The sequence below is a fragment of the Rhinopithecus bieti genome, unplaced genomic scaffold, assembly GCF_001698545.2.
Source record: "Rhinopithecus bieti isolate Rb0 unplaced genomic scaffold, ASM169854v2 scaffold_41913, whole genome shotgun sequence".
Classification (NCBI taxonomy): Eukaryota; Metazoa; Chordata; class Mammalia; order Primates; family Cercopithecidae; genus Rhinopithecus; species Rhinopithecus bieti.
Window position 1 is genome coordinate 2,574,369 of NW_016818964.1, and position 24,502 is coordinate 2,598,870.

Below are 24,502 nucleotides of genomic sequence, written 5' to 3' on the forward strand. Positions count from 1 at the left end.
CCTGGGCCTCACCCTGGATGGCGGCCACAGCCAACAAATGCTCAGCTAACAGCTGTAACGTGCCCAAGCACGGAAAAGAACAGTGAGAGGGGCTGCCCCGGGGCCGCTGGCCAGATGGGGCTGGTATCTCTGGCAGGTCACAGCTGGTCTCTGGCAATTCACGAACCAAGGGAAAGTGGCAGAAATGTGGGAACTTGAGCATTGTCTCAGTAATGCAGTGAATCATATTATTGTGGCAGGACTCTGTCAATCAGAAAGTAAATGTGTAATGCCGGACAGGCTCTGGAGACCAGTGTGTCCAGCTCTCCCATTTTACAGAGGCTAAAACTGAAGCCCAGGCTTGGGGTGAGGAACAGAGTGAGGTTGGACAGAAGGTGGGTGGTGCACAAGAGCAAAATGCAGGTCTCTGGATGCCCAGGGTCAGGCCTTCTACGATGCCCCACTCCTCCCAACCATGGGAGCGGCCATGTTGGTGGCCCCACTGCACATCATCACTCCTCTCCCCAGCCCATTTTGTGGGGCAGAGGACAGGAGGACAAGGGGGTGACCCCACCAAACAGTCTGACTCCCCACTTCTCCCACAGGCATGTTTTGGGATCTCAGAGTACAGTTGCTCAAGCGGCACCTTATGAAGAGGAGCAAAGGTGACCATTGCCTGATAGAGCCGTAGGTGTCTGGAAGGATGGCTCCCTACCCCTTCCTTGTCCCCTCCCCAATGCAGAGGCCACAACTACCAGCTTGGCTTTGCCTGTCTAGGCCCTGAGACCAGAGCAGATCCAGCTCAGGGTCATTCCAGAAAGGCCCAGTGCAGCAGTGTGGCAGGTGCTGAGCTGTCTCTGACCTTGGACCACATTCCGAATCACTGGGCTCCTGTCTTGTTCCCGGGACTCACCAGTATCTGAAGCCTGACATCCTTGCCCCAGGCCCGGGTTCCCACTCCAGGATTCTAGTTTCCTCAAAGCAGCAGCCTTGCCATGCCACCTGGCCCTGGCTCTGATGCCCTTCCTGAATCTAGCCCAACAGCAGGGGAATGGGCAGAGAGCTTTGAGCCAACACAAGCTGTCCTTAGCTAGAGAGGGGCCCAGCATGGGCAGTGGGGAAACCAGGAGGCTCAGAGTCAGGGGTACATGGGTTACACACCAGCTCTGCTTTTCAGCACTGGGCCAGCACAGGCATGTCACTTAACCTCTCTGAACCACACCTAAAGCAGAGGGGTAATTAATTGTAATAATAGTGATGATGATGATGGCTATAGCTACCCTTTATTGAGCTCCAGTGGGTTGCTGTGAGCACTTTACCCCTTACCTTCCTAAGTCATAATTGTGCTAATATTGCTGAGTGCTTACTATGTGCCAGGTACCATTTAAAGGGGTGCTCACATTTGTTTACTTAATTTAATCCTAGCATGACCCTCAGAGCTAAGAATTTAATCTCATTTACTCATTTACTCATAACAGGCCAGCAAGGTAGGACTGCTTACAATCCCAGGTCCAGGTTACAAAGCACAATGTAATAACATTTCACCAAGGCTGCTTTTGAGTATAAAATGAGATCTTACGCATGAATCTGAGTGGCCTGTGGTTGGCAGTGAATAAACAGTGCTCTTGGTATGTTGACCACCACAATGACTGCAGCCTACTGCCCCTGCGACCCTAAACACAGAGGCATTCTGAGTCACCAGGTCACTGTGGTGTGACCTTTGTCAGTGTTCAGTGTAAATTTGGATGGAGGGCTGGGTGTGGTGGCTCACGCCTGTAATCCCAGCACTTTGGGAGGCTGAGGCGGGTGGATCACTTGAGCTCAGGAGTTCGAGACCAGCCTGGACAACATGATGAAACCCCGTCTCTACTAAAATACAAAAATTAGCCAGGTGTGGTGGTGGACACCTGTAATCCCAGCTACTTGGGAGGCTAAGGAAGGAGAATCACTTGAACCCAGGAGGAAGAGGTTGAAGTGAGCCAAGATCGTGCCACTGCACTCCAGCCTGGGTGAAGAGAGAAGACTTGGTCTCAAAGACAAACAAACAAACAACAACAACAACAAATTGGCTGGAGGATTGACATGGGAACCGGTCGCCCACAGATGACTCCATTGCCAACACTTCTGAGCTTCACTGTGCCACTCTGACTTGTTTTCTATGAAGTCTTGAGCTCTGAGCCTCAGTTTCTCTTTTAACTAATGGGGATATTAACTTGCTTGTCAATGTACTTTATAAACTGCCTTTTAATTTAATGTATTACGTGTTCTCTATTTTGCCTTATTCCAGAAAGAATTTCAACTGGCTTGCAAAGATTGATAAAATACAGCAAAAGTATTATATATTGGAGTTAAAAGAGAAGGAATATTTAAAAACAAAGGAGTCAGAAGTAAGGCCCAGAACACAAATCTGTGTTTTCTCTTGGCCACAGAAGAGGCTCTGAGATCCTGATTCTCTACTCAGGCTGCACAGTAAAATCTCCTGGGCAGCTCTTAGACACCCTGAAGCCTCAGGCACAGCCCAGACCAGTGGTAGCACCATCTTGTCAGGTGGGGCCCAGGCATCAGGGTTCCTAGTGCAGCCAAGGTTGGAAACGACTGTTTTGGGAGCTATTCTTGGGCCATCTGCTCTGGGCTAACTCATACAGTTTCTGAATAAATCTATCTTTGGTGTTGATCTTTTATTTCATACAGTGGCTTTGCTAAACTGGAAATGAACAACAGGAAAATGTGTGTCTTGGAGGTGACTGGGACATCGGGCTTTAGGGCTCCTTTCTCAGCACACCCACATGTCACCCCCTGTGGTTAAGTGTGCTGACGAGAAGACACCATCTGGCAAACAGCCCTCGGCTCCTGGTGCTGCCTTCTATGCCTGGGACGGCCAGGCTGTGTTGACAGGTGGCAGAATGCAGAATGCCTATGGAATGTCACATCAAATCTCCGGGCAGAGGGCCTTTAATGCTGTATGCCCAGGGAGGGAGTGATGAGCTCGGGGCTTGCTGGCCATGGGCCCTGCCCCGTGGCAGAGGCTGCTGGGAACCAGGCTTTAACCCTTTGTTGGGTAGCCCTAAAAAGTGGCCCAGGCCCTCTGAGCTTTGGGGGACAGAGGGAAATGGGGCCCGAGAGTGGAGGTTGAATAACCAGGGAATTCACCCTGGGAATCTGCATGAATCCAAGGTAGGTGAGTTTAGGGGAACATCAACCACTGTATCAACCATGTATACAGTGTTCCAGGCAGGACACGCCTTGCGCTCTGATCATCCCCAAGGCCGCCTAGGGCCCATTCAGCTTCTCCTCCCGCTGGGGCCAGACTGCCAACACCTCCGGGTTCACTTGAAGGCAGCCCAGATGAAGTTCCCAGCCCTGCTGCTATCTCGAAAATCACTTCCATATCTGGCCTTGGCTTCCTTCTCTATAAAACCAGGGCCTGAGTTAGATCAATGGCCCCTGCAGCTATGGACAGGCTGTATCTGATTTTCTCTGGGAGCTTTTCAAAGAGACAGTGGGGCTCCTTCTCTCCTGGAGATTCTGGTTCACTGGATCTGATATGGCATTTTAAAAATAGCCCAGAGGGACATGGATGTGCAGGCTAGAATTGGGGGGCAGTGGCCCAGGAGATTTCCAAAGTGCACACATTTCCTGCGTATTCACTCTGGATCTCTCTGGGGTCAGGCTCAAGGTAAACTGTGTTTGCCCAACTCTGGCTGATGCCCGATGATTTGTGGAACTGAAGAGAAAGGAGCCATCTTGCCCATGCCCACTGCCTGGCTTGAGCTGTAACTGCACAACCATGGAATACACTCTCCCTAAGTAAGAGTGGGTGAGCGTAGAATGCCTGAGCACACACTGGGTGCAGGCGCTCTGCTAGGTGCTTTACTTCCATTCTATATCCGCCCATATTCATTATATCCATTTTACTGGTCCTCTTGACAACCCCATGAGCCGGCTGTAACCATTTCCGATTTTATAAATGAGGAAAATGAGGCTCAACAAAGTTGAACAACTTTCCCAGTGGTCTCAGCAGGGATTCACACCCAGATCTATTAGCCTTGCGGACAGCTGTGCTGTCCAGAAAAGGCCGGCTCTCCTCCGTGTATGTACTTGAGGGTGGGGAGTGGGGACAGCATCTTTGGTTGGTCTGGTGCTGGCAGCCTGCACCAGAAGGTGCCGGAGCTTTAAGGGTCAGCTCTGAAGCCTTGAGTCTTCATTTCAGTCTTTGGAATGTCTCTTTTACCCCATTTGCCTCTAGCTTAGTGAAGACAACAAACACTCCCCAACACACACAATCTGTGCTTCTCACTCTCCTCCCTGTCTGGAAGACTGGGGTGTGTTTTCCCAAGTGTCATCAGGGTACATGAGATGGGATTTTAAGTGAAATGTTTTTAAAAATTGATCGTAAATGGATAACATACTAGTGTGATAAATATTTCCTCTTCAAAATAAATTCATTGTAAGTAAAAACATTATTTAAAGGAAAAAAATACTAAACAATGAGAGTATAGATATTTAAAATCAAGAAGAAAATCTGTGCATGGACAAGGTTTGGGAAGCACTGGCTAGCAAAAAGGGCCAGGTGCTGGGATTTAAATCCTAGCCCTGGGGACGGGGCTTTCAAGGGGCAAGTCTCTTGACTACCAGAGTCTTAGCTTCCTGCTCTGTAAAATGAAAATCCGGGTTGACCCACATACCCACAGCACAGCGTGAGGCCCACATGAGAGGCAGATGAGTCACACTCTGGAAATGACCAAGCCCTGTCCATCCTTCAAGGGCAGCTGGAGCTCCACGTCTGTGGCCCAGGCTTCCCCATGTAGCAGTGTTGCTGGGAATGTTTAAAAACTGACTCAAGCAGGGGCAGAGAAGGGGGAAAGGGCTTTGGTTTGTAGCATTTGCCAATTTCCATGCTGTAAATATTCCGCCATGGCCAAATTTAAGCTACCAATGTGAGGTCAACAAACACAGAGTTGGGAAGAGGTGTGCAGTAGGTTCATGAGAACTGGCACGAGCTGGCTCCAGCACACCTCTGCCTCTAGCCCCGGCTCATCTCTCTCCACAGGAGCCATGCAGCTCTTCAGCATACTCTTGCATGATGTCACTAATTCATGTATCTGTGCTTCTTCCCTTCCTCCAGATTGCTCCTTGGGAACTCAAGCCTCTCTCATCTCGCTCAGAGTATCTAGCACATAGTAATTGCTCAATAACTGCTAGTTCTTATCATTGGTGCTGTTTGTGTTATTGTAGGTTTTCCTTGCATGCTTGCTAATTGCCTGGGAGGTTATCTTTGCATTCCTGTACCCCCAGAAATATTCATTAGTTCAGACTCATATCTGCCCCCCGGATAGAATTCCTGTAGATGTGACCTTTGGAGCAGATGAGTACTTCCCACCTATGAGCTGTGTGACCTTGGGCAAGTCACTCAACCTCTCTGTGTCTTACTTCCTCATCTAAATGACAGAGATAATAATATCCACCTCCATGAGCTGTTAAGCAGATTAAATAAGTTTCTGATGTGAAGTTCTGGTAAGTGCTGCATAAGGGTTTGCTATTATTATTGCTGCTGCTGTTATAGGCATTCACTCCATGCTTGCTAACTTGCTAAGGGGTTTCCCTCTTTTCCATGAGAAAGGTGATGTCCATTCTGACCTCTCCAGCTATTTGGGTGGGACATTCAGGGCAGGCCCACCCCTCCCATCCACTGCTCCCAGTGTGGGTCTCCGGAGAGCTGCCTGGGTGCTGGCAGATCCTGGGCTGACCTGTAGTTGCCCTTCTTGGAGGCGATGTGCAGTGGGAGCAAGCCATCCTTGTTGGTCTTGTTGGCGTCGGCACCCTGTAACAGCAGAAACTCCACCACGTCCTCATGCTCGTTCTTGCAGGCCTCGTAGAGGGCAGACGCGCTGTCGCTGGCCTGTGTGTTGATGTCAGCACCTGGGGAAGAAGAAGCAGCTCACCAAGTGACCAAGTGACCAGTAAGTTGCTGTACTCCGTGTAGCGCCACCGCGTGGTGGGCCTGCAGTGCTAACCACGGTAGTTCGTCGGATCTTTAACAACGACCCTTAGGAAGGAGGAGTCTACCCGGGGCCACCCCCAGCTTCTTTCAACAACATCAAGACCCAGGGGCCTGGACAGGCGCACTGGCTCACGCCTGTAATCCCAGCACTTTGGGAGACTGAGGCAGGCAGATCACCTGAAGTCAGGAGTTCAAGACCAGCCTGGCCAATGTGGAAAAACCCTGTCTTTATTAAAAATACAAAAATTAGCTGGGTATGGTAGTGGGCATCTGTAATCCCAGCTACTCAGGAGGCTGAGGCAGGAGAATCTCTTGAACCCAGGAGGTGGAGGCTGCAGTGAGCCGAGACTGCGCCATTGCACTCCAGCCTGGGCAACAAGAGTGAAACTCCATCTGGAAAAAAAAAAAACACACACACACAAAAAACAAAAACCCAGGGGCCTGCCAGCCCGAACAGAGGCCTCCAAGAGGATACAAGCAGCCACGATGATGCTGGCGTTTCCTGAGCACCTACTCCGTGCTGAGCATTGTGCTTTCCACAGGCTATATCTGAATTCACAGTGGGTGGTCACCCTGTGAGGTCAGTACTGCTCTTATCTCCAGATTACAGACGGGGGCAGTGAAGCACAGAACACCTAGACCAGTTGCTTCAGACCTCCCAGCTCATAAAGATGGAGCCAAACTTGAACCCAGATGGTCTGATGGCAGAGGCCATGGTGGATGTTCTGATGGTAGAGGCCATGCTCTTAACCCTCACTCCACGTGAGAGGGCCTGGGCTGTGCCCTGAGAGAGGCCTCACAGGTCTAGGACAGCACAGAACCCCCAATAAAGGAAAATCCCAAAAACATTATTAATTGCAATTTGCTATTAATATTGCTATTATTATTGCTAATATTGCCATGCTATTAATATTGATCATTATTGCTATCAATAACTTCTAGCTCTTATCATTAGTGCTCTTTGTGCGAAGTATTCCCTGCATGCTTGCTAAGTGCTAATTCTCTGCCTTTCACTTCAAGGAATAAGAGAATTACTTTCTGTCTCCTCCCAAGAAAATACTAGACCAGGTGCAGTGGCTCACACTTGTAATCCCAGCACTTTGGGAGGCCAAGGCGGGAGGATTACTTCCTTGTTCTGGAAGGACATGGAACTAAGATGCTGGAAGATGTCAGTTGGGCTAAAATCAAAAGCGTCTGCTAACCGCAGGTCATCTCTCTAAGCATGGTGCTGATCTCAGGCTTTCTGGTAATTTCTTATTTTTGATGATGGTGCAATCAGTTTCTGGTCTAGTGGAAAGAGCACAGGCTTTGGCATCAGATGAGAATCACTTGAGGCATCTGTTTCATGGCTCACAAGCTCTGCAGTCTCAGAAAGCCTTAAGGAGCCTCAGTTTTCTCATCTGTTGACCAGGAATAATAGTACCTACCCCTCGGGATTACTGCAGGGCGTAAACAAAATAATGTAAGCACATTTCTCAGCTCTGTGCCTGCCACAGGGAAGCTGCTCAGCAAATGCCAGTTGCTCAGAATAGAAGGAGCTGGGCAGAGGGCTTCGTTCTGCCTCTGGCCTGAGGGAGAGCCAGTGAGCCAACCTCACCCTCTGCCGGGCTCTCAGAGGCAGGTGCTCTGGAGAGCCCGGACCCCACCAGCAAAGCTGCGTGCTCACACAAGACAAATATTTGGGTTGGAAAATAGACTCAGCCCACAAAGTGAACAGACCCTGACTCAGAGTGTCGGCGGGAGACCCGGACAGATGTTTGGAGTTAGTGAGGTCACCCTTGCCCGCTGAGCATGCTGTCCTTCACCAGGACTCCCGGCCTGGGCTCCCAGGACCCTGCCTGTGCCCCTTTGTTCTTACGCTGGGCAGCCCAGATTTGTTCCTGGCTGCAGGGAAGGGCCTGCCTCTATGTTCCCCACTGCTTGGGCATGTGCTGAGTGCATGGATGCTTACCTGGGCAGAGTCCCATGCTGCTGACTCTCACAGGCTAAGGTGGCTGGTAGAGCACAAAGAGTGTGCAGTTTGGAGTCAGATGGCAGTGGGCCAGCATCCAGGCTCAGACTGTGACCAATTAGTTAACCTCTCTGAACCTCAGTCTCTTCATCTATAAAATGGGACGAGCACACTACCTACCATATGGGGCTATGGGGAAAGCTCCATAGACCCAGTCTAGGTTCACACTTAGCAAGTCCTCAACAGATTACTACAGTTCAGCCTCAGTGTCTGGATTACCTCTGGCTTCTCTGTTGCTAGAGAGAGAAGGTTACTTCCCATGGAGAGAGAAAAGAAATCAAAGGCGTTCTTGGGGAAGATGAGGATATAATATTCTGAAACCAAAAGCAAGTCTGCCATGTCTCGGGGTCTTCTGCTACTGGGCCATCATAATGCAGGCCATATTGTGTTATTTTCTCCCATTGAGATATTTCACAGGCAAAGAGGGCAAAGACCTGGGTTCACGTCCCAGCTCTGCCACTAATTTGCTGTGTGACCTTGGACAAATCACTTTCCCATCCTGGTCCTTGAGTTCATCACCCATAAAAGGAGGAGGTGATCTAAATGTTGCCTGAGGTTCCTTCTGGCCCTGAAGTGTGATGTGGTGGAAAGAGAAGTGGTTGGGGTGTCAGGAGACAAAGAGTCTAGCTAGTTCTACAACTAATTGGCTATAGGACTGTAGATGAGTCACTTCCTCTCTCTGTGCCTCAGACTCCTCGTTTGTAAAATGAAAATGTTGGACTAGATTATAAATGGCAAATAGGTGGTTCGTGGGCCACACCCCCATATTTGTGCTAATGGCAGATGTCACTAGTGGATCCCCACACTCTTCCCACTGAGCCTGGACACAGCCTCAGGATGTTTCTCAACACAGTACTCTAGAAGGAAACTCACTCCATCAGTGTGCCCACAAGATGACCCCTAACTCACCTTCCCTTAGAGCTGACCTCTAACATCCTTCCGGTGTGCCCTTTGGGGACTCTATGACCTAGGGACCCTTGGCCACTCACCGTACTTGGCTAAGAACCTCAGGGCCTCCAGCTGCCCACTCTGGGCGGCCACGAACAAGGGGGTGATGCCGTAGGCATTCTTGGATTCCACCTTGGCTCCTCCGTTCACCAGGATCTCCATGACCTCCAGGTCATTGCGAGACACAGACTCATGCAGAGCGGTCCAGCCGCGGTTGCAGCGGTGGTTGGTGTCTGCATTGTGCTGCACCAGAATCTTCACCGCCTCCGCATTCTTGCGCTCACAGGCTGTGCTCAGGGGGAAGCAGGGATGGTCAGCAGGGCCTGGCAGGAACTGGCCAGCAGAAACTGCTTTCATTCACCTGTCCATTCACTCATCCACTCATTCAGTTTTCCACTGCATGTGTATTAAGTTCCAATCTGTGCATTGAACCTGGGATAGATGACTAAAAGTAATACTGATACTAATATTAACAAGAATACTTGTTGATTCATATATATAGTACTGGTTCTATGCCAGGCTCTCTGTTCTAAGCACATTTTACAGGATTAACTAATGTAATCCTCCCAAATTCCCTTAAAGGATGTAGTGATGTTATCCCCTTTCACAGATAAGGAAGGTGAGGCACAGACAGGGTAAGTGACTTGCCCAAAGTCACACGGATACTAAGTGGCAGAACTGGAATTCAAACCCAGGTAGTCAGGCTGAAGGTCTCTGTCCCCTGGGATGTCCCAGGATGTCCCCATCGTTTCCCCTTCCAATGGTACCTGCTTCAGTCTTCCACATTACCAACGCTGGGAGACTCTTTCTAGATGAGGAGTGGACAGTGTCATCATCCTACTGAACTTCCCCCTGCTCCAGCAAAGGCTACTAATTTAGTTCAGGGTAAAATGCAGGTTGTGAGTACAGCTCTGCAAGTCTTTCCTGACCCGCTCTAACCTCCTTTATAAGCCTTATCTCTCTCTAGACCCCAAACATGCCCTTGGCTCTGGCCCCAGAGTTCTCACCAGGAGCTGCAGGTGGTATTGGAGTCACCTGGGCACTTGTCCAAATTAACCAGCCCTGGAAGCTTCTCTGTGTGTCAGTGGGAGGAGGAGTGAGGAATGGGTCAGGGAGACTGGCAGCAGCAGGAGGAGGGCTGCATGTGTACTGTTTCAAACAGGACCATAGCCCAAGCCTTCTATCTCTCTAAGCCTTGATTTTCTCACCTGTAAAATGGAGAGAATAAAACCTTCTCGAGTGGATGCTATGGGAGTGAGACTGTGTGTAAGGCATGAGCATGGTGCTTGACACATAGTAGGTGTGCTTGCTAGACCAAGGCCAAGCTCTGGCTGTGGGCTGCCCAGCTTCCTGGGCGCTCCCTCTGGACAGCTGAGGTTCCAGGTGATAGCCATGGTGCCCTGGCAGGCACGGATTCCAGGGAAGACACTTCCACAGTGGGTCTGCAGTGGATCCAAAGACCTACTACACAGTTCCTGCTGCCCAAGCTGTTCCAAGCACTGGATAGCAGACACATGGGAAATCAAGGATATCTGTAATTTTTCCAAGTACAAAGGCCTGGTCATTTTTGCAAGGCCCCAGCTGATTGCTTCAGCATGTAGGCATGGACAGGACACTTTAGAATGAAATGGTTGAGTGCAGTGTGACATCCACCTCCCTGAGTTTAAACCACTGGGGTACCCCTTGCTAGCTGTGTGATCCTGGGCAACGCATTTCATGTCTCGGTGCCTTAGGTCCTCATCTGTGAAAGGGGATACTGGCAGTGCCTACCTCTTGTGTAGATGGACATGAGGGTTCCGTAAGAGAACAGTGCCTGGCATATACTAAACACTCGATCAATGCTAGCTGTTGTGATTATTTAGATTTTGACTCTGGTACTGCTAGGGCAGCCAACCAATGTCCGTGGATGATGTACTGAGTAAGCCAGGAGGCCTTGCTTTTCTTAAACAAATGTCCCAGAGGTACATGCTCTTGCATACCTTCATGCCTTTGCCTGTGCGGTTCCCCCTGCTTGGCCAGCAGGTAATTCCTCCTCTGAGGTTCAGCTCAGGCACCCCTCCTCTGGGTGCCCCTCCCCCATGCTCCCACAATACCCCCTGCCAAGCTCTTCACTGCTGTCTGTGTGTGGGTGTCTACAGGGCTGGGAGGGTGCACAGGTTGGACTATAGTTTTTTAGCTCTGAGCCCTTAGTGTCCCTCAGCATCCTGGCCCATGGGAGGCAGTTGGAAAATGTTGGTAAAATACATGCAGGAATGAATGATTCAGTTACATAAATTGTGAATTTGACCAGGGCCACATTGGGGGTTATGCACTTATGGGAGCAACATTCCCTGTTGCCCACCCACCTTCTGGATTCTTCCTCAGGAAAGCCCACTCCGGGGTGGGGACCTCACCTTTGTAGAGCGGTGTCTCTCGGGATTTGTTAGAGATGTCCGGCTCTGCCCCTGCCTGGAGAAGTGACAGGAGACAGTCCAGGTGGCCCCTGCACGTTGCCAAGTAAACAGCTGTTTCCTCCTGCAGGGTGCGCTGGTCGATGGTCCCTGGGTACGCTAGGGAGGGCCCACCAGGAAATTCATGTAGGAAGAAGATACTAGGCCCCGCAACACAGAGGCTTTCCAGATTGCCTCCCAATTTCGAGAACAATGTGTGACATCCTCTGAAATTTACCAACTACAGACTGCATTCATCTGGCCCTTTCACAGGGCCATTTTAGCTTCCTGGTTGTACAAGTCCATGCTCAGATGCCATGTCCTCTGAGAAGCCTTCCCTAATTGAGCCCCTCCCTCTTCGAATACTCCTGTCCTTCCCTCGAACTCACACCAGTCATTGCTGGAAACCCGCTGTTACATGCTGTGGTTTCCTGGAGTGTGGGGGACCGTTTGGGGTCTGTGCTGCTTCAGGGCAGAGGTGACACCTGCCTGCAGGAGTTGTCCTTCTGAGCCTGGCTCAGCAGGAAGACAGGGCTCAGAGAGGAGGCATGGCTGGCCCAGGGCCCCACAGCAGGTGGGGGATAGCCTTGGCCGGGTACAGGCACAGCTGCAGTATTTTTCACACCAAATCAGCCCCTGGGACATTCTGGAACAAGTTGGCAGCAGCTCTCCTAAAAGTCAGCCCTCCCTCATTCCTTTTCTAGGAATTAGGCTCTCCTGTCCTCAGAGGCCTGGAGAGGTGGCAGCAGGGGGTGTCTGTCGGGGGGTGGAGACAACTCATTTCCCCTCTCCTAACTCTGTGACTAACTGATAAATGAAGGTGACAGCCTTGCCTGCCCTTCTCACCAAGGTGGTTGTGGGCAAAGAACATGAAGCCCCAGGAGCAGCATCCCTTCCCCCAGTCCCTTTCCCACCTCTTGCCACATCCAGAGCCCAACCCTCACCTCGCTGCAGAACCTTCAGGCAGCCTAGCTGGCCATAGTATGCGGCCTCGTGCAGCGGTAGCCAGCCCTCCTTGTTGGGCTCTGCGAGATTCTTCCCTTCCTTGATCATGGTCTTCAAGGCCTCTTCATCGCCGTTCTTGATGGCCTTTATCAAGGGATCCACAGGCCTGCGAGAGCAAGGAGTGGGTCAGTCCTCAAGGTCAGGCCGAGGCCAGACCAAAGGTCCTCTCTCCCAGGGAGTGCTGGCAGTGGGGTCACTCGGTCCTCATCCCCGCTGGTTCTAGGATGAGCACTCAGCCTCATGCAGCCCAGTGGCTGCAAGAGGACTGGGGGACCCCTTAATCCCTGTGGCTTTCCATGGCTGCAGTGAATGTCATACCAAGATCATTTTTACCAAGAAGATTCAGGCACACAGTGCCAGCCTCCTAAGGGGTGGCTAACCACCCACATGCCAGGCACTTGTGATAATTAAATGCTTTCCCTGAGTACAGCACTCTAACGTTTACCAGGCATGCCCACCTCGGGGGCCCCTCTTAACCCTGAGCATCTCTCTGGGGTCTTCCAACTCCTCTCCTTGCCCCGTCACTTATTCCCACTCCCAGTATATCCAGCTGCAGAAAAAAAAATTTACTGGAAGGATTAATAAATTTGAAGCCTTCACAATTTAAAACTTTTGAATGTCAAAAAGAATTCAGGGCTAAAGTGAAGCTGTTCCTTGCTTGGCTTGTTAAAGTCCCTTTGTTCATTCATTACTTCCTTCCTTCCTTCATTCATTCACTGAGTTCCCTGCCCCATCCTTGGAGAGTCCATGAGAGCACGATGGCTATGGCTCTCAGATCCACTTTTGGGGAGGGTTCTGCATCAATAGTTCCATTTCCCAGATGGAGAAGGTGAGGCTGGAGGCAAGCCTCATTCCCCGGACCCCCACGCCATGTTGGGCTAGGATGGGCTCTGGGAGTCTCTGCCACCAGCCCCTGCACCCTCCCAGCCACTTCCTCCAGCGTGAGCAGCACTTCTTCCTGCTCTCAGGCTCTCTGGTTATTAATAGCATCAGAGCACAGATGCCGGTGAAGCAACAGACCCAGCAAGGACGATGGGAAACTGACCAGATAAGTCCTGAAGTCCCCATCAACACCATCACTGTCACCTTGACGAGTTCCACTTAGGAGCAGCCAGAGCAGCCCCTGTCAGTATCAGGAAAAGCCCAGTACGGGTATGTGCCCCCCTTTTCCTGGAGGGTCTCCAGTGGGACCCCAGCTGAAGTGGAAGGGAGGAGGGCTGGCTTTTCTCGTGGCCTTGGCAAGCAGGGTGCGGTGCAGTGTCGTGAGAACACTTTCAGGACCTGCGGCCCAGCTTAGGTCTCTCCAACTGTGATGCAAGAACCCTGGAGCTCTTAGCCCACACATTCACAGCTTCTCTGTGACCTCAGACAAAGTCTCTGCCCTGTGGGTGGGGGAGGGTGCTGGGGGTGTCAGGCCATCAGAAAGTAATAAGCTGGACGGGACCCTAGAGGTCACGTTGCCGTGTCCTACAGGGAAGGGAGACTCAGAGTTGCCAGCGACTCTCAGGCAGTCACGCGGGAGGTGGCAGTAGCTGAGACCGGCACTGGGTTTCCCTTTTCCAGATTGCCAACCACTCCACACACCCACCACACCAAGGAAGTGGAGGGCGGCAGGATTTGAAAAAGGCTGGGAAGGAGAAAGAAAATACTGACCAATTGCCTCCTCCCTTCTCTACAACGTAACTGAGTGAGGAAATGCGGTTCCAGTGATGGGGCCCCTCTTTTGCTTTTGGCTGCTTCCGGGGTCACTATTCCAGCGGTACAAAGAGGGGAGGGAGGCAGAATTATTTTCTAAGGAACCCATTAGCCCTGCCCCCTGGTGCCAGGCAAACAGAACCCCTGCAGCTTAGATTATTTCTGGATTTTAGCACCTGGCACTTCACAAACAAGGACAGCAAAACAAAACAAAGCCTGTGATTGTGGGCATTTTGGATGGACCCAGACTGATGGCATGGAGGAAAGTGAGACTGGGACAAACAGAAGGGTGCAGCCAACTCATGAAGTTCAACTCCAAGCTCTTCTGGGCCTCTGGGGTGCTAAGGCCATCTTCCCAATTTCCCTCGTGCTGGGTCCCCAGTTTCAGAGCCCCATGGGGCTCCTCCAGCACTCAGGTCCCATGCTGGGGGCATCTGAGGGAGGATCACCAGCATGCCTGGCTGGCAGTTCCTTGAGGACCAAAGTCTGTGGCCACCAAGCCCAGCTCAGCAGGAGCAGCTGGGCCCCAAGGGGACGCCCCTAGAAGGGGCTTGCATGGCAGGTGCCTCCATAGTGCCCTCTGCCTTCCTGGGGGCCGTGGGCCTGCTTCCCACCCTCCCTGCCATCCCAATTAGGGGAGTGAACTTGGATGGTCCTGGGGCCAGACAGGAGTCACTTACGCCAGCTGGGAGGTCTGGAACAAGCTGCTGCTGTATTTCTGCATGACCCCTTGGAACAAGCCCATCGGGGCCCGGGCTGGCGAGCTCTCAGGAGGTGCAGTGGACCTGGAGGGTGCAGAGCAGGAGTGAAAGAGGGAAAAGTACTCTGTATAGGAGAAGCGGGTCATGGCTTCAGGCAGGAACGAGGATGGAGGGAGAGCCGGGGAGAGACTGACTGACAGACAGACACAGGGCTCTGAACCAAAGCAGATGGCCGGGTCCTCTCTGTGTGCTGGACACAGCTGCTGTGTCTCCGGATTATTTTTGGCCCTTGGAGGAAGCCCTGGGAGATTTAAATGACCATATAAGACAACAATGAGGTTAACCTCACTCCACCCCCTGGTCCCCCTCCCCAGCCAACCACGAGAGAGGCAGATAGGAAGCAAGGTGACATTCTTCACCCAGAAGGATGTGAGCCACAGATGGCAGGTCGGCAGGTCCCCGGATGAAAGGGGCTCAGGCTCACCGCTGGCCAGGCAGATCCCTGCAGGGCTGGATGAGAGATTCATGGGGAAGCAGAGATAGGGGAGCAAAGCTGAGAAACCAAGATGTGCCTGTGCCCCCCACGCCCACCTGCCGGCCCCTCATTAGGGGATCTTGTCCCAGGGGTGGGAGCAGACACTATAGTAACCTCTATAGCGTTACTATAGGATGCACGAGGAAGGGTGTCAGAACCAGGGCTGTAGTCAGGCAGACACAGGTTCACATCCAGGCTCTGGCACTCCTTGGCCGTGTGACATGGGACAGGTTGACCTTCTCTGTGCCTTAGTCGCCCCATCTGCAAGGTGGCATGAAAAGAGCCTGTGCTTGATGGCCGGTGAGGCCTGAGTAAGCGAATTGTGTTAGGAGCTTAGTGGAGTATAAGGCACAGAGGGTGTTCCACACGTGCTAACTATTCATTTTATCATCATTTTGCCTCTATGGCCTCAGTTTTCCCACCCCACCAGGCTCTGTGAGGGTGGAAGAGCCGGAAGGAGGTGGGATGGCCACTCCACAAATCTGAGTTGGCCTGAGGTTGTCGTGAAAACAGGGTATGTGGCCCCTACTGACCCCACCCCCAGTAGGTCAGGCCTGGCGCTCTCGACACCCTAGTGGCCCTGGCCTTTCACCACACTCTTCTGGAGGGGACTGGGGGGGACTCTGCTACTAGTGACTCACAGCCTGCGGGGCATGGGGTAATTATGACCCTGAGAAGCACCCACACTCTGGCCGGGCCAGAGCCTACAGATTCTGTGGGTACCCCGGCAAGGCCAGGGTCTGGTAGAGAGGAGCAAGGGTAGCGGGGGGAGGGGAACCTGCTCACCCCTCTGCTTCACCCTCTCAGGGCTGGCTGCAGGCCTGGCTGCCTTCCTCATCCTCACTGCTGTCACTCCCTCCCGCCTTCCTTCTCCCATCCCCTGCTCCTGGCCTTCTACTGACCCACATTGGGGCACATGCCCTCATTTATCCACATCCATCGACCGTAGTTGGGGGTGCCTTTTATAGATGAGGACACAGAGGCTGTGAGAGGGGATGTAACTGCGCAGGGTCACCTGCAGCGGGGCAGCAGGTGGAGCAGAGGTTCAGACCACCACTTTCTGCCCAGCTCCTGATGACACTCTGTCCTCTGAAGGCCTGGCCTCTTCCTGCCTTTTCATCCTTTCTCTAGCTCTCCAACCTCCACATTGACTGGCCCTGCGACTTTGAACAAGCCCCATCCCCTCTCTGTGCCTCAGTTTCCTTATTTGCAAAATGGAGAAGTGGGACCAGGACCAGACTGGGGATGTCCTCACTACTTCTGTAGCTGTGGAGAGACTCAGTGTCCAACAGATTACAGAGCCAGGGCCCCTCCTTAGCCCTAACAGCTGCTGGGTTCAGTGTCCTCTGCATTAGTGCCTGGTCCTGAGAAGGAGAGAGAGCCGGGCAGATGGAGGCAGCCTGGGGCCAGGCTCACCTCGGTTATCTCCAGCCCTATCCTCTTGATGAGGCCCTGGGCTTCCACCTCCCAGGATCCTTGGGTCGTGGCCATCCTCATGCTTAGTGCATGCATGGCCTCTGATTACCTGCCATTGTTAGAATGTTTTTAGCAGGATAATAAAGCACTGGGAAAAAGCCCACTGCACCGTCCTAAACGAAGACCTGTCTCTGCATAGTAATAGCAGCAGCAGTGGTGGCCGGGATGTTGAGGCTGATGGACGTGGAGGGAGACGGTGATGATGACAATTTCTGAGAACTGTGCAGGGCAAATGTTCACGAAGGCATACTGAGCCTCTCCTCATTTCCATCCTCCTGCCATCATTGATGGAAGCAGTGGGTGTGCTGTTCCCATTTTGCAGATGAGGAAACAGACAAACTGAGTTGCATTCAACAAAGATTTCCCAGCTCTGGCTCAGTCCCAGAGCCCAGCTCTGCGTAGCCATGCAGCTCATTAAGATATATCTTTCTGTGGATCCTGAGGATGTTTGGAAGCCAGCAGGGAGGGAGACAAGGCCACACACAGCCATAGAGTCACAGAGGACAGGGTGAGATCGAGGCAGAAGGGCTCATTCTGGGAGCACTGAGATTGGGGTGCGTCCACTGGCTTTGGGGCTGGCGACTGGGCAAGGCGACTGCTCAGAGTTACTGAGCTGTGAGTCTCAGGGCTGGATGGGGAGCCAGGGCCCCTGGCTGGGTTTCATGCACTTGCCAATCAAGGCTGGAGGCCCCATTTTGCCTCGGGCCCCAAGCAGGGGAATTACCAACAGAGCAAACCTCCTGGGCTGAGTCATCAGAGGCGAGATGAGCCTGACCTCGGCAGGATGTGGGTACAGGTCATGCCCTGGAAGAGCCCCAGGTAGGGCCTCTGTCCTTTGCATGTCACTGGGCAGGTTCTGGGGAGAGTGTGTCACCATCACCTGACCCTGGAGTCCAGCTTGTCATGAATTCAGGCACAGTCAGGCTCAGTGAGAGCAGAGAATGGACTGGGAGGACAATGCTCCTAGTTGCCAGGTGAGTCAACGGATGGCTGCTCTGTCTGAGTTAGTAAGAAGCCCAGGTCAGCCCCAGGGAGGCAGCGATTGGGCTGGGCCTGGCTGAATGCAGGGGCAAGTAGGCACCTTAATAGAGGAGGAAGCTAACAAAATCGAGATTCCACTCCACACCTGCCACCAGGCCATGAGTCCACCCCACACCCACCACTGTGCCATGAGTCTACCCCACGCCCACCCCATGTCACAAGTCCACCCCACGCCCGCCACTGTGCCATGAGAGTCCACCTCATGCCTGCCACTGTGCCAGGCCCTCTGTTCTCACCAGAGCTTCACGGCAACCCACATCAAGCCCAGATATCAAGAGTATGATGCCTAGCACACAGGCACTGGATACATTTAAGTAAATAAAACAAAACAAAAGTCTTTGAAGGATTAAAACCCCATATGGCAATCTTGGTGTTGTGCATTTGTGGACTAAGATCTCATACTCCTGGAGAGCCAGTCCCCTGCCCTCTTAGGTAGACAAAAGAGCTCATAGCATGTAACTAACCCCCACCCTGGTTCCCGCACGGTCTCTGGAATCGGCCTCCCACCCATGAGGTTTCTGTTTTTCCCTCACCCACCAGCCAGTCCATCCTTTCTGGGCTGACCAGAGAAGAATCACATGTGGAGGAGAATATGAATTCCAAGCTGCTGTGACTCTGCCTTCCTATCCATAGCTGCGATTCATTGAGCACTTGTTGTAACAGACACATTGCACCAAGCATCTCATTTAATTCCCCAGTCCACTTGGTGAAGGAGATGTAATTGGCTTCCTTTGCAAATGAGGGAACTGAGGCTCAAAGAAGCTTGCTTCCTCTAGTCTGCTTGACGAACTCCTACTCATCCTGCAAAGCCTACTTCCTTGACTAAGTGAATTGACCTTTTGTAGTGTCCCTCTGTAACTCAGCAAGCTATGCTCTCCCTGGTGTGTCATCAGGTAGTTCTGGGCCTTCACGCTCATTAGGCTGTGATCTTAGGAAGAGCAGGGCCCAGCCCTGATTCGCAACTTGGCATATCGTAAGTGCACAGTAAGTGTGGGTGGCTTGATGTGAATTGTTTGAAGCTGTGCACACATCAGCCTCAGCCAGTTCCTGCTTCATGTTTTCCTCATTTGGCTTCTCAGAAATGCATCTTAAATAAAATGCAGAAGTTTAAAGATTATGAAGACCCAGCTTCCTGGACTCACTCTGACTGGTCCATTCATGGAAACCTTGGGCTCTGTACTTCATGGGTTCAAGGATCCCACTTCTCCATGGAACAGGAAGCTAGGTCTGTCTCTTCGGGCTCCCTTAGGGGACCAAAGCTTGGCAAATGACCCTCATTTGAATTCATCAAATTCTGTCCCTTACATTGAAGTGGGACAGAAGCAAATTGGGAAATGGTTTTCAACAGAATTCTGTTTTCTTTGGGATACTGATCTGACTTTCATTTCTAAGATCCCAAAGACTCAGTGGACTCCATTTTGGTCACAATATAATAATGACCAATTACATTGCCAGAGCATTTTATTGGTTTCAAAGGTATTTATTTGTTTAAAAACTTTTATTAGGTAGCCACAATGATCCAGGCCCTAAGCTGGGCTCTGGAGATTAAAAAATAAACAAATAAATAAACATATCAGCTCAGCTGTCTGTCCCCAAGGAGGTCACAGTCTAGTTGGGAACACTCTCAGGACGGCGTCCCAGGAAGACCCGAGAAACTTGTCTGTGAAGCAGAGGCAGTCATGAGGTTGGTGCTGGAGCACTCCGACAGGGCCAGGGAGGTCAATACCAGCTGCAAGATGTGGGAAGGCTCCAACACCCACCTCATCATATTTGCTTTTCACAGGAATACTGCAACGGGAGCACAGCACATTTTTGCTGTTGCTATTTTAGAGATGAGGCCATTAGCCCTATCTGAGATGGGGCTCAGATAGGGCTAGCAACTCACCTAAGGTTGCACAGCCAGTGATAGAGGAAGAATTTGAATCTCTAGACCTACTTCTCTTTCCACTCTGCTGCCTTTTCATCTATTCCTTTACTCACCCATTCACTCGTTCACAGATAGCCATGTGGTGCCTGCCACAGGTCGGACACAGCACTTCACTGGAAGCATAGGTTAATGGCAGAAGCAGACAAATAAATAAGAATTGTAAGTCAAGGTCAAGGTCAAGGAAACAACCACGAGAGCGCGTAAGAGGTGAAAAACCAGTTGGCCTGGGACAGTGGTCAGGGCAGGACTGGCTGAGGAGGTGACGCTTAATCTCAGACCCAAAGATGAGAAGAAGCTGCCATGTGGATTGCCTGGGGACAAGGGTGACATCCTGTTGCTAAACTTGCTGTGGATTTATTTGGACAGATAAAAGTGAACAAGGACTGTCTCGGGTCCTGCACCCACTGTAATGCGTGTCTGGGTGTGATGGCACAAGTGCGTGTGTGTCGTGTGAATTTGGGGACCCTGGGCCTCTGTGAGTAGGAGACGGACGTAATGAGGTCAAAACCTCACCTCAAGGTGGGGTAGGGGAAGGAAACAGAGGCCTTCACAGCATCAGCAGAGCCTGGCGAAGTGTCTGAACTTCAGAGTGGGACAGATTTTGGTTCCATGCCTGGCCCTGCTGTGGGCATGTTTTGTCGTCTGTAAAATGAACACAGAAGCATCCACTTTGGGTGGCTTTTGTAAACATTAACTGAATGAATGTGTGGCAGGCACATGGGAGGTGCTCAATGTGCATTTGGGGGGAGGAGAATTGCATTAAACATTCTATCTAAGGGCTTTTTCTTCCCAGCAGGACCCAAGCCCAGCCTCCTTCCAGAAGCGAAGGTGCAGAACTGAACCTAGGAGGTTTCAGGTCACTCTTAGAGTAAGAAAATGCAGGTTGACCCTCCTCTGCTATATTGCTTATGGGGCTGGACCTCAGATGAGGGCTGCTTGACCTGGGAGAAATGGTCTCAGTTCTCCAGGGGAGCTTTTTCCGCAGGAAGTTGAATAAATGTTCATGGTCCACTGTGGGCCTCCATTTCCTTACCCACCAGATGAAGGCAGAGTCGGGGTCTGGAGGCCGAGGGCCCACTTTGTTCTAACGTTTCCAAGCATCCCTGGGACTCCTGAGAGGGCTGTTATGCTGGGGAGAAGGCTGCAGACACCTGGGGGGACGTGCTGGCTTCATGCAGCATGCTCTATCTTTATCTGACCCCCTTGTGAGAAAGAGGAACTTGTGGTCTGTCTTTGGCTGAACCAGCCAGAACAGGAACCAGGGCTACCTTGAGCACGAGCCAAGATGAACCCAGTTCTTGGCTTCAGGTTTCTGTTTTTCAGATTGGGTTTCAGAATGGAACGCCCTCGGGGGCAGCTTAGTAACCTGGAGAAATCGTACTCTTTCCAGCTGCCCACCTTCCCTTTTAAAAGGGGCTCCTCAGCTCTGGGCCTCTGCCCAGCCAGCCTGACAGAGATGGTCCAGCCTTGGCAAGGGCAAAGTCACTTAGGGGACAGGGCTGAGATGCACCATCACCCACCTTTATCCCCTGTCAACTGTGACTGCGCATCCGAAAAAGTCTGTTTATTGTTGTTATTTGAGAAGGAAGCTGAGGTTTTGAGAGGTTAAGTGATTTGCCTGAGGTCACACAGGGAGCCAGCTGGCTGCTGTACACAATGAGATTTGTGGCCCATCAACACAATTGTCACAGCAATTCCCATGCCCTGCCATTCATGCCCAAACACACTTGACCTTGGCTGGGGGTGGTGGGGAGCAAAAGCAATTTTATGGCTTATATAGGTCTTTTCCAAATGCATTTTAAGATCAGTCACCACTCTGCTTCATCATCTCTCTAGCTCCCACCTCCTACAAAGAAGGTGTCTTCTAGATCTGCACCGTCTGATAATGTAGTCACTGGCCACATGTGGCTGGGGAGCTCTTGAAATGTGGCGGGTCTGAATCAAGATGCACTGAGAGTGTAAAATACACACTGGATTTCAAAGACTTGTTGGACAAAAAGAAATGGTAACAATCTCATTCATAATTTTATATTGATGGAAATACAAATATATTGGTGGAAATGGTGATATTTCAGATGTGAAATATCAATGAAAATTAATTTCACCTGTTTCTCTTTACTTTTTAACTGTGACTATTGGAACCTTTAAAATTGCATCCATGCATTGCAGTTGTGGCTGGTGTCATATTTGCATGGCACTGCTTTAGAAAGTCCTGTGACTGAGAGGATGAGGTGGTGCTGAGAGGGGGAGCCAGAAGAAGGAGACAGGATGGCCCTGTGGGCAGACATCCCTTGCTCACCAGACATGTTTTTCAAGGGAGGCTGCATTGCAAGATAGGGAGCCAGGCAGCTCCGATCTCTGCAGCATTATCTACTGGCTATGTGATCTTGGGCCTGTTTTTCAGCCCTAAGCTTCAGTTTCCTCTTCTAAATGGGTCTATAACCCAGAGCCCGCTGAGAGGGTCCTTAAGCGGATGAAAGGAGGCAGAGTGTGTATAGCACCCACTGCAGTACCTGGCACAGCCAGAGCTCAGTAAGTTCAGATAACAAATGTAAATCAGAAAGGTGGAAAAGGCAACCTAGAGACCAGGATACCTTGGTTTTGGATTAACAGCATTCAGGATCTGCAGTCTGTGGATGTCCTGGATGGCCCCACTCCCCTCATCAGCCTCGCCTTGCTCACCTGGTCCATGGGTAGAAATGGGCAGGTTGGCGGTTGGCACATGCAGACACGGTGGCCTCAGCAGTGGTTGGGCCCCTTGTCTTGTCCGCTAGGCTCTGCTCGATGGCCATCTGCACCAGTTCCTCCTCGCTCAGGCTGCTGTACAGGCTGTACTCCTCCTGCCCAATGGTACACTGGCTGCCCCGAGTGCTGATCTGCGTGGCCATCCTCCTCCACCTCTCACCCTGGCCTCCAGAACAGACACCCAGTGGGGAGGAAGGAACAGCAAATCAGAAAACCCTGTGAGGAAACCAAAACCATCCTGGTCATGAACAGTTTTGCAGGATAGCTATGTTTACCCATAGGGAAGGGTGTGCACTTCACTGACAATAACACATTCATTTTAAAATTCATTCATTTGGTCACATGACCCACCCAACCACTTATCCATCTATATATCCATCCATCCACTCATCTCTTCATTTACCCACCAGCCCATCTCACCATCCATCCATTTATTCATCCTCCCATACATCCATCTACCCACCGACCTATATATTATCTACCTTCCTATCCATCCACCCCTCTATCCATATATTCAACTATCCACCACCCATTCAACTGCCCTCCATCTATCCTCCTATCCATCCATCTCTCTACTCATCTGACCATTTATCTGTCATTCTGTCATCATCACTACTCATCATTCATCCATCCATTCATCTCTTCTATCCATCCAACCATCCATCCAACTGTCCTCCCATCCCTCCATTATCCTGTCTATCCACCCAGCCATCCATTTATTCATGCATCATCACATCCACCCACCATACATTCATCCAGCCAATCATCCACTCATCCATTGTTTATTTTTCCATTCCAGATAACCTATCTATCCATGTATTTATGCATACATTAACTAAAAGGTCACTTGTCGAGCACCCACTCTGTGTCAGGCACTCTTCTAAGCACTGAGGATACAACGATGATTCCAACAGACAAAAATCCTTGCCCTCATGGAGCTTATGCAGGATTGCATACCAGTTACCAAGAGCATAGATCCTGGCACATCTCCATTTCTTTTCACTGTGGCCAGCCTGAGAATACCAGAGATGAATCAGACACAGACCCATTACTTGAAATCACACGATCTAGTTAAAATCAGTCATTAAAATAATGTTCCATGTTAATTCCAGTGACTCTTTTCTTAAAAATGCCTCAAAGAGTAATGGACTCCAGTTGGGTGCCAACTGCTTTAAGAAAATGAAGTGGAATCAACTAAGCTTGATTTTTGTTCTGGCTGGCTGACTCACACTGTGTGGGTCAATGGTTCTTGGTCCTGGCTGAACGTTGAATCACATGGCCCTCTAAAAAATACCCTGAATACCAGTGCATTACTTTGATTTGTTCAGCAAATATTCACTCCCTTTCCCTAGAGGCAGATCTTTCCCCACCCTTCCCTATTGATATGGACCTCAAGTCTGCATGATTTGCCCTGGCCTATGAGTGCTGATGGACATGCGTCAAGGAGACACATGACAAATGTGGGCACTGGGGTTTGCTCTAGCTCCTCTGCCATCACCAAGAGAAGAGCTTCCCACTGGAGCTTGCTGCCCCTCAGCCTCGGCCCCAGAGAGAACCCACCCGGGCACCTGAGCCTAACCTTCTCAGAGGAGCCTTCTCCTTCTTCAAGGCCCAGGGAAAGTGCCCTCTTCTGGGAAGCCTACCCAAATCCTTCTGGGAAGAGGAACTTCTCCTGAGCTGTGGTCAGTAGTTCATGGGTGGACTTGACCCTGCATCCTCTTTCCAAGGCCAGCACCTTATGTGAGGAGGTCAAAGTTCACTGCATGGCTGGCCAAACAGCTCCATTTTCATAGGGTGTGGCAGATCCTGCAGATGGTCCTCCCCAATGGCCATTTCCCCCGTCTTCCCTGATAGCAGAACCTGACTTTGTCTAGGCAACAGGGTGCCCTGTCCCATGGATGAGTCATGACTGCTTCAAGCCAGGTGGGACAATCTCACCGCCTCAGCCAGTGATTAGTCCAGGGGTGGGAATACAGCCTAGTTTTATCCAAAGAGTTATAACAGAAAGT

At 51.2% G+C, this 24,502-nt stretch overlaps 1 protein-coding gene across 3 annotated transcripts in view; it reads right to left on the reverse strand.

The window, feature by feature from the left end:
• Nucleotides 1-24,502, reverse strand: part of ASB2 (ankyrin repeat and SOCS box containing 2) — a 42,443-nt gene that overhangs the window by 6,613 nt on the left and 11,328 nt on the right. The window contains exons 2-7 of one of the 3 annotated variants that reach the window (XM_017857937.1): nucleotides 22,431-22,709; nucleotides 14,749-14,853; nucleotides 12,313-12,479; nucleotides 11,333-11,488; nucleotides 8,981-9,226; nucleotides 5,727-5,898 (exon numbers count right to left, since the gene is read on the reverse strand). In XM_017857937.1, the coding sequence (XP_017713426.1) occupies nucleotides 5,727-5,898; nucleotides 8,981-9,226; nucleotides 11,333-11,488; nucleotides 12,313-12,479; nucleotides 14,749-14,853; nucleotides 22,431-22,636 (1,052 nt within the window). In that variant the 5' untranslated portion in view covers nucleotides 22,637-22,709. Of the gene's footprint in view, nucleotides 1-5,726; nucleotides 5,899-8,980; nucleotides 9,227-11,332; nucleotides 11,489-12,312; nucleotides 12,480-13,418; nucleotides 13,624-14,748; nucleotides 14,854-22,430; nucleotides 22,710-24,502 lie in introns of those variants that run through there. The other 2 variants (XM_017857938.1, XM_017857940.1) reach the window with 2 other exon arrangements.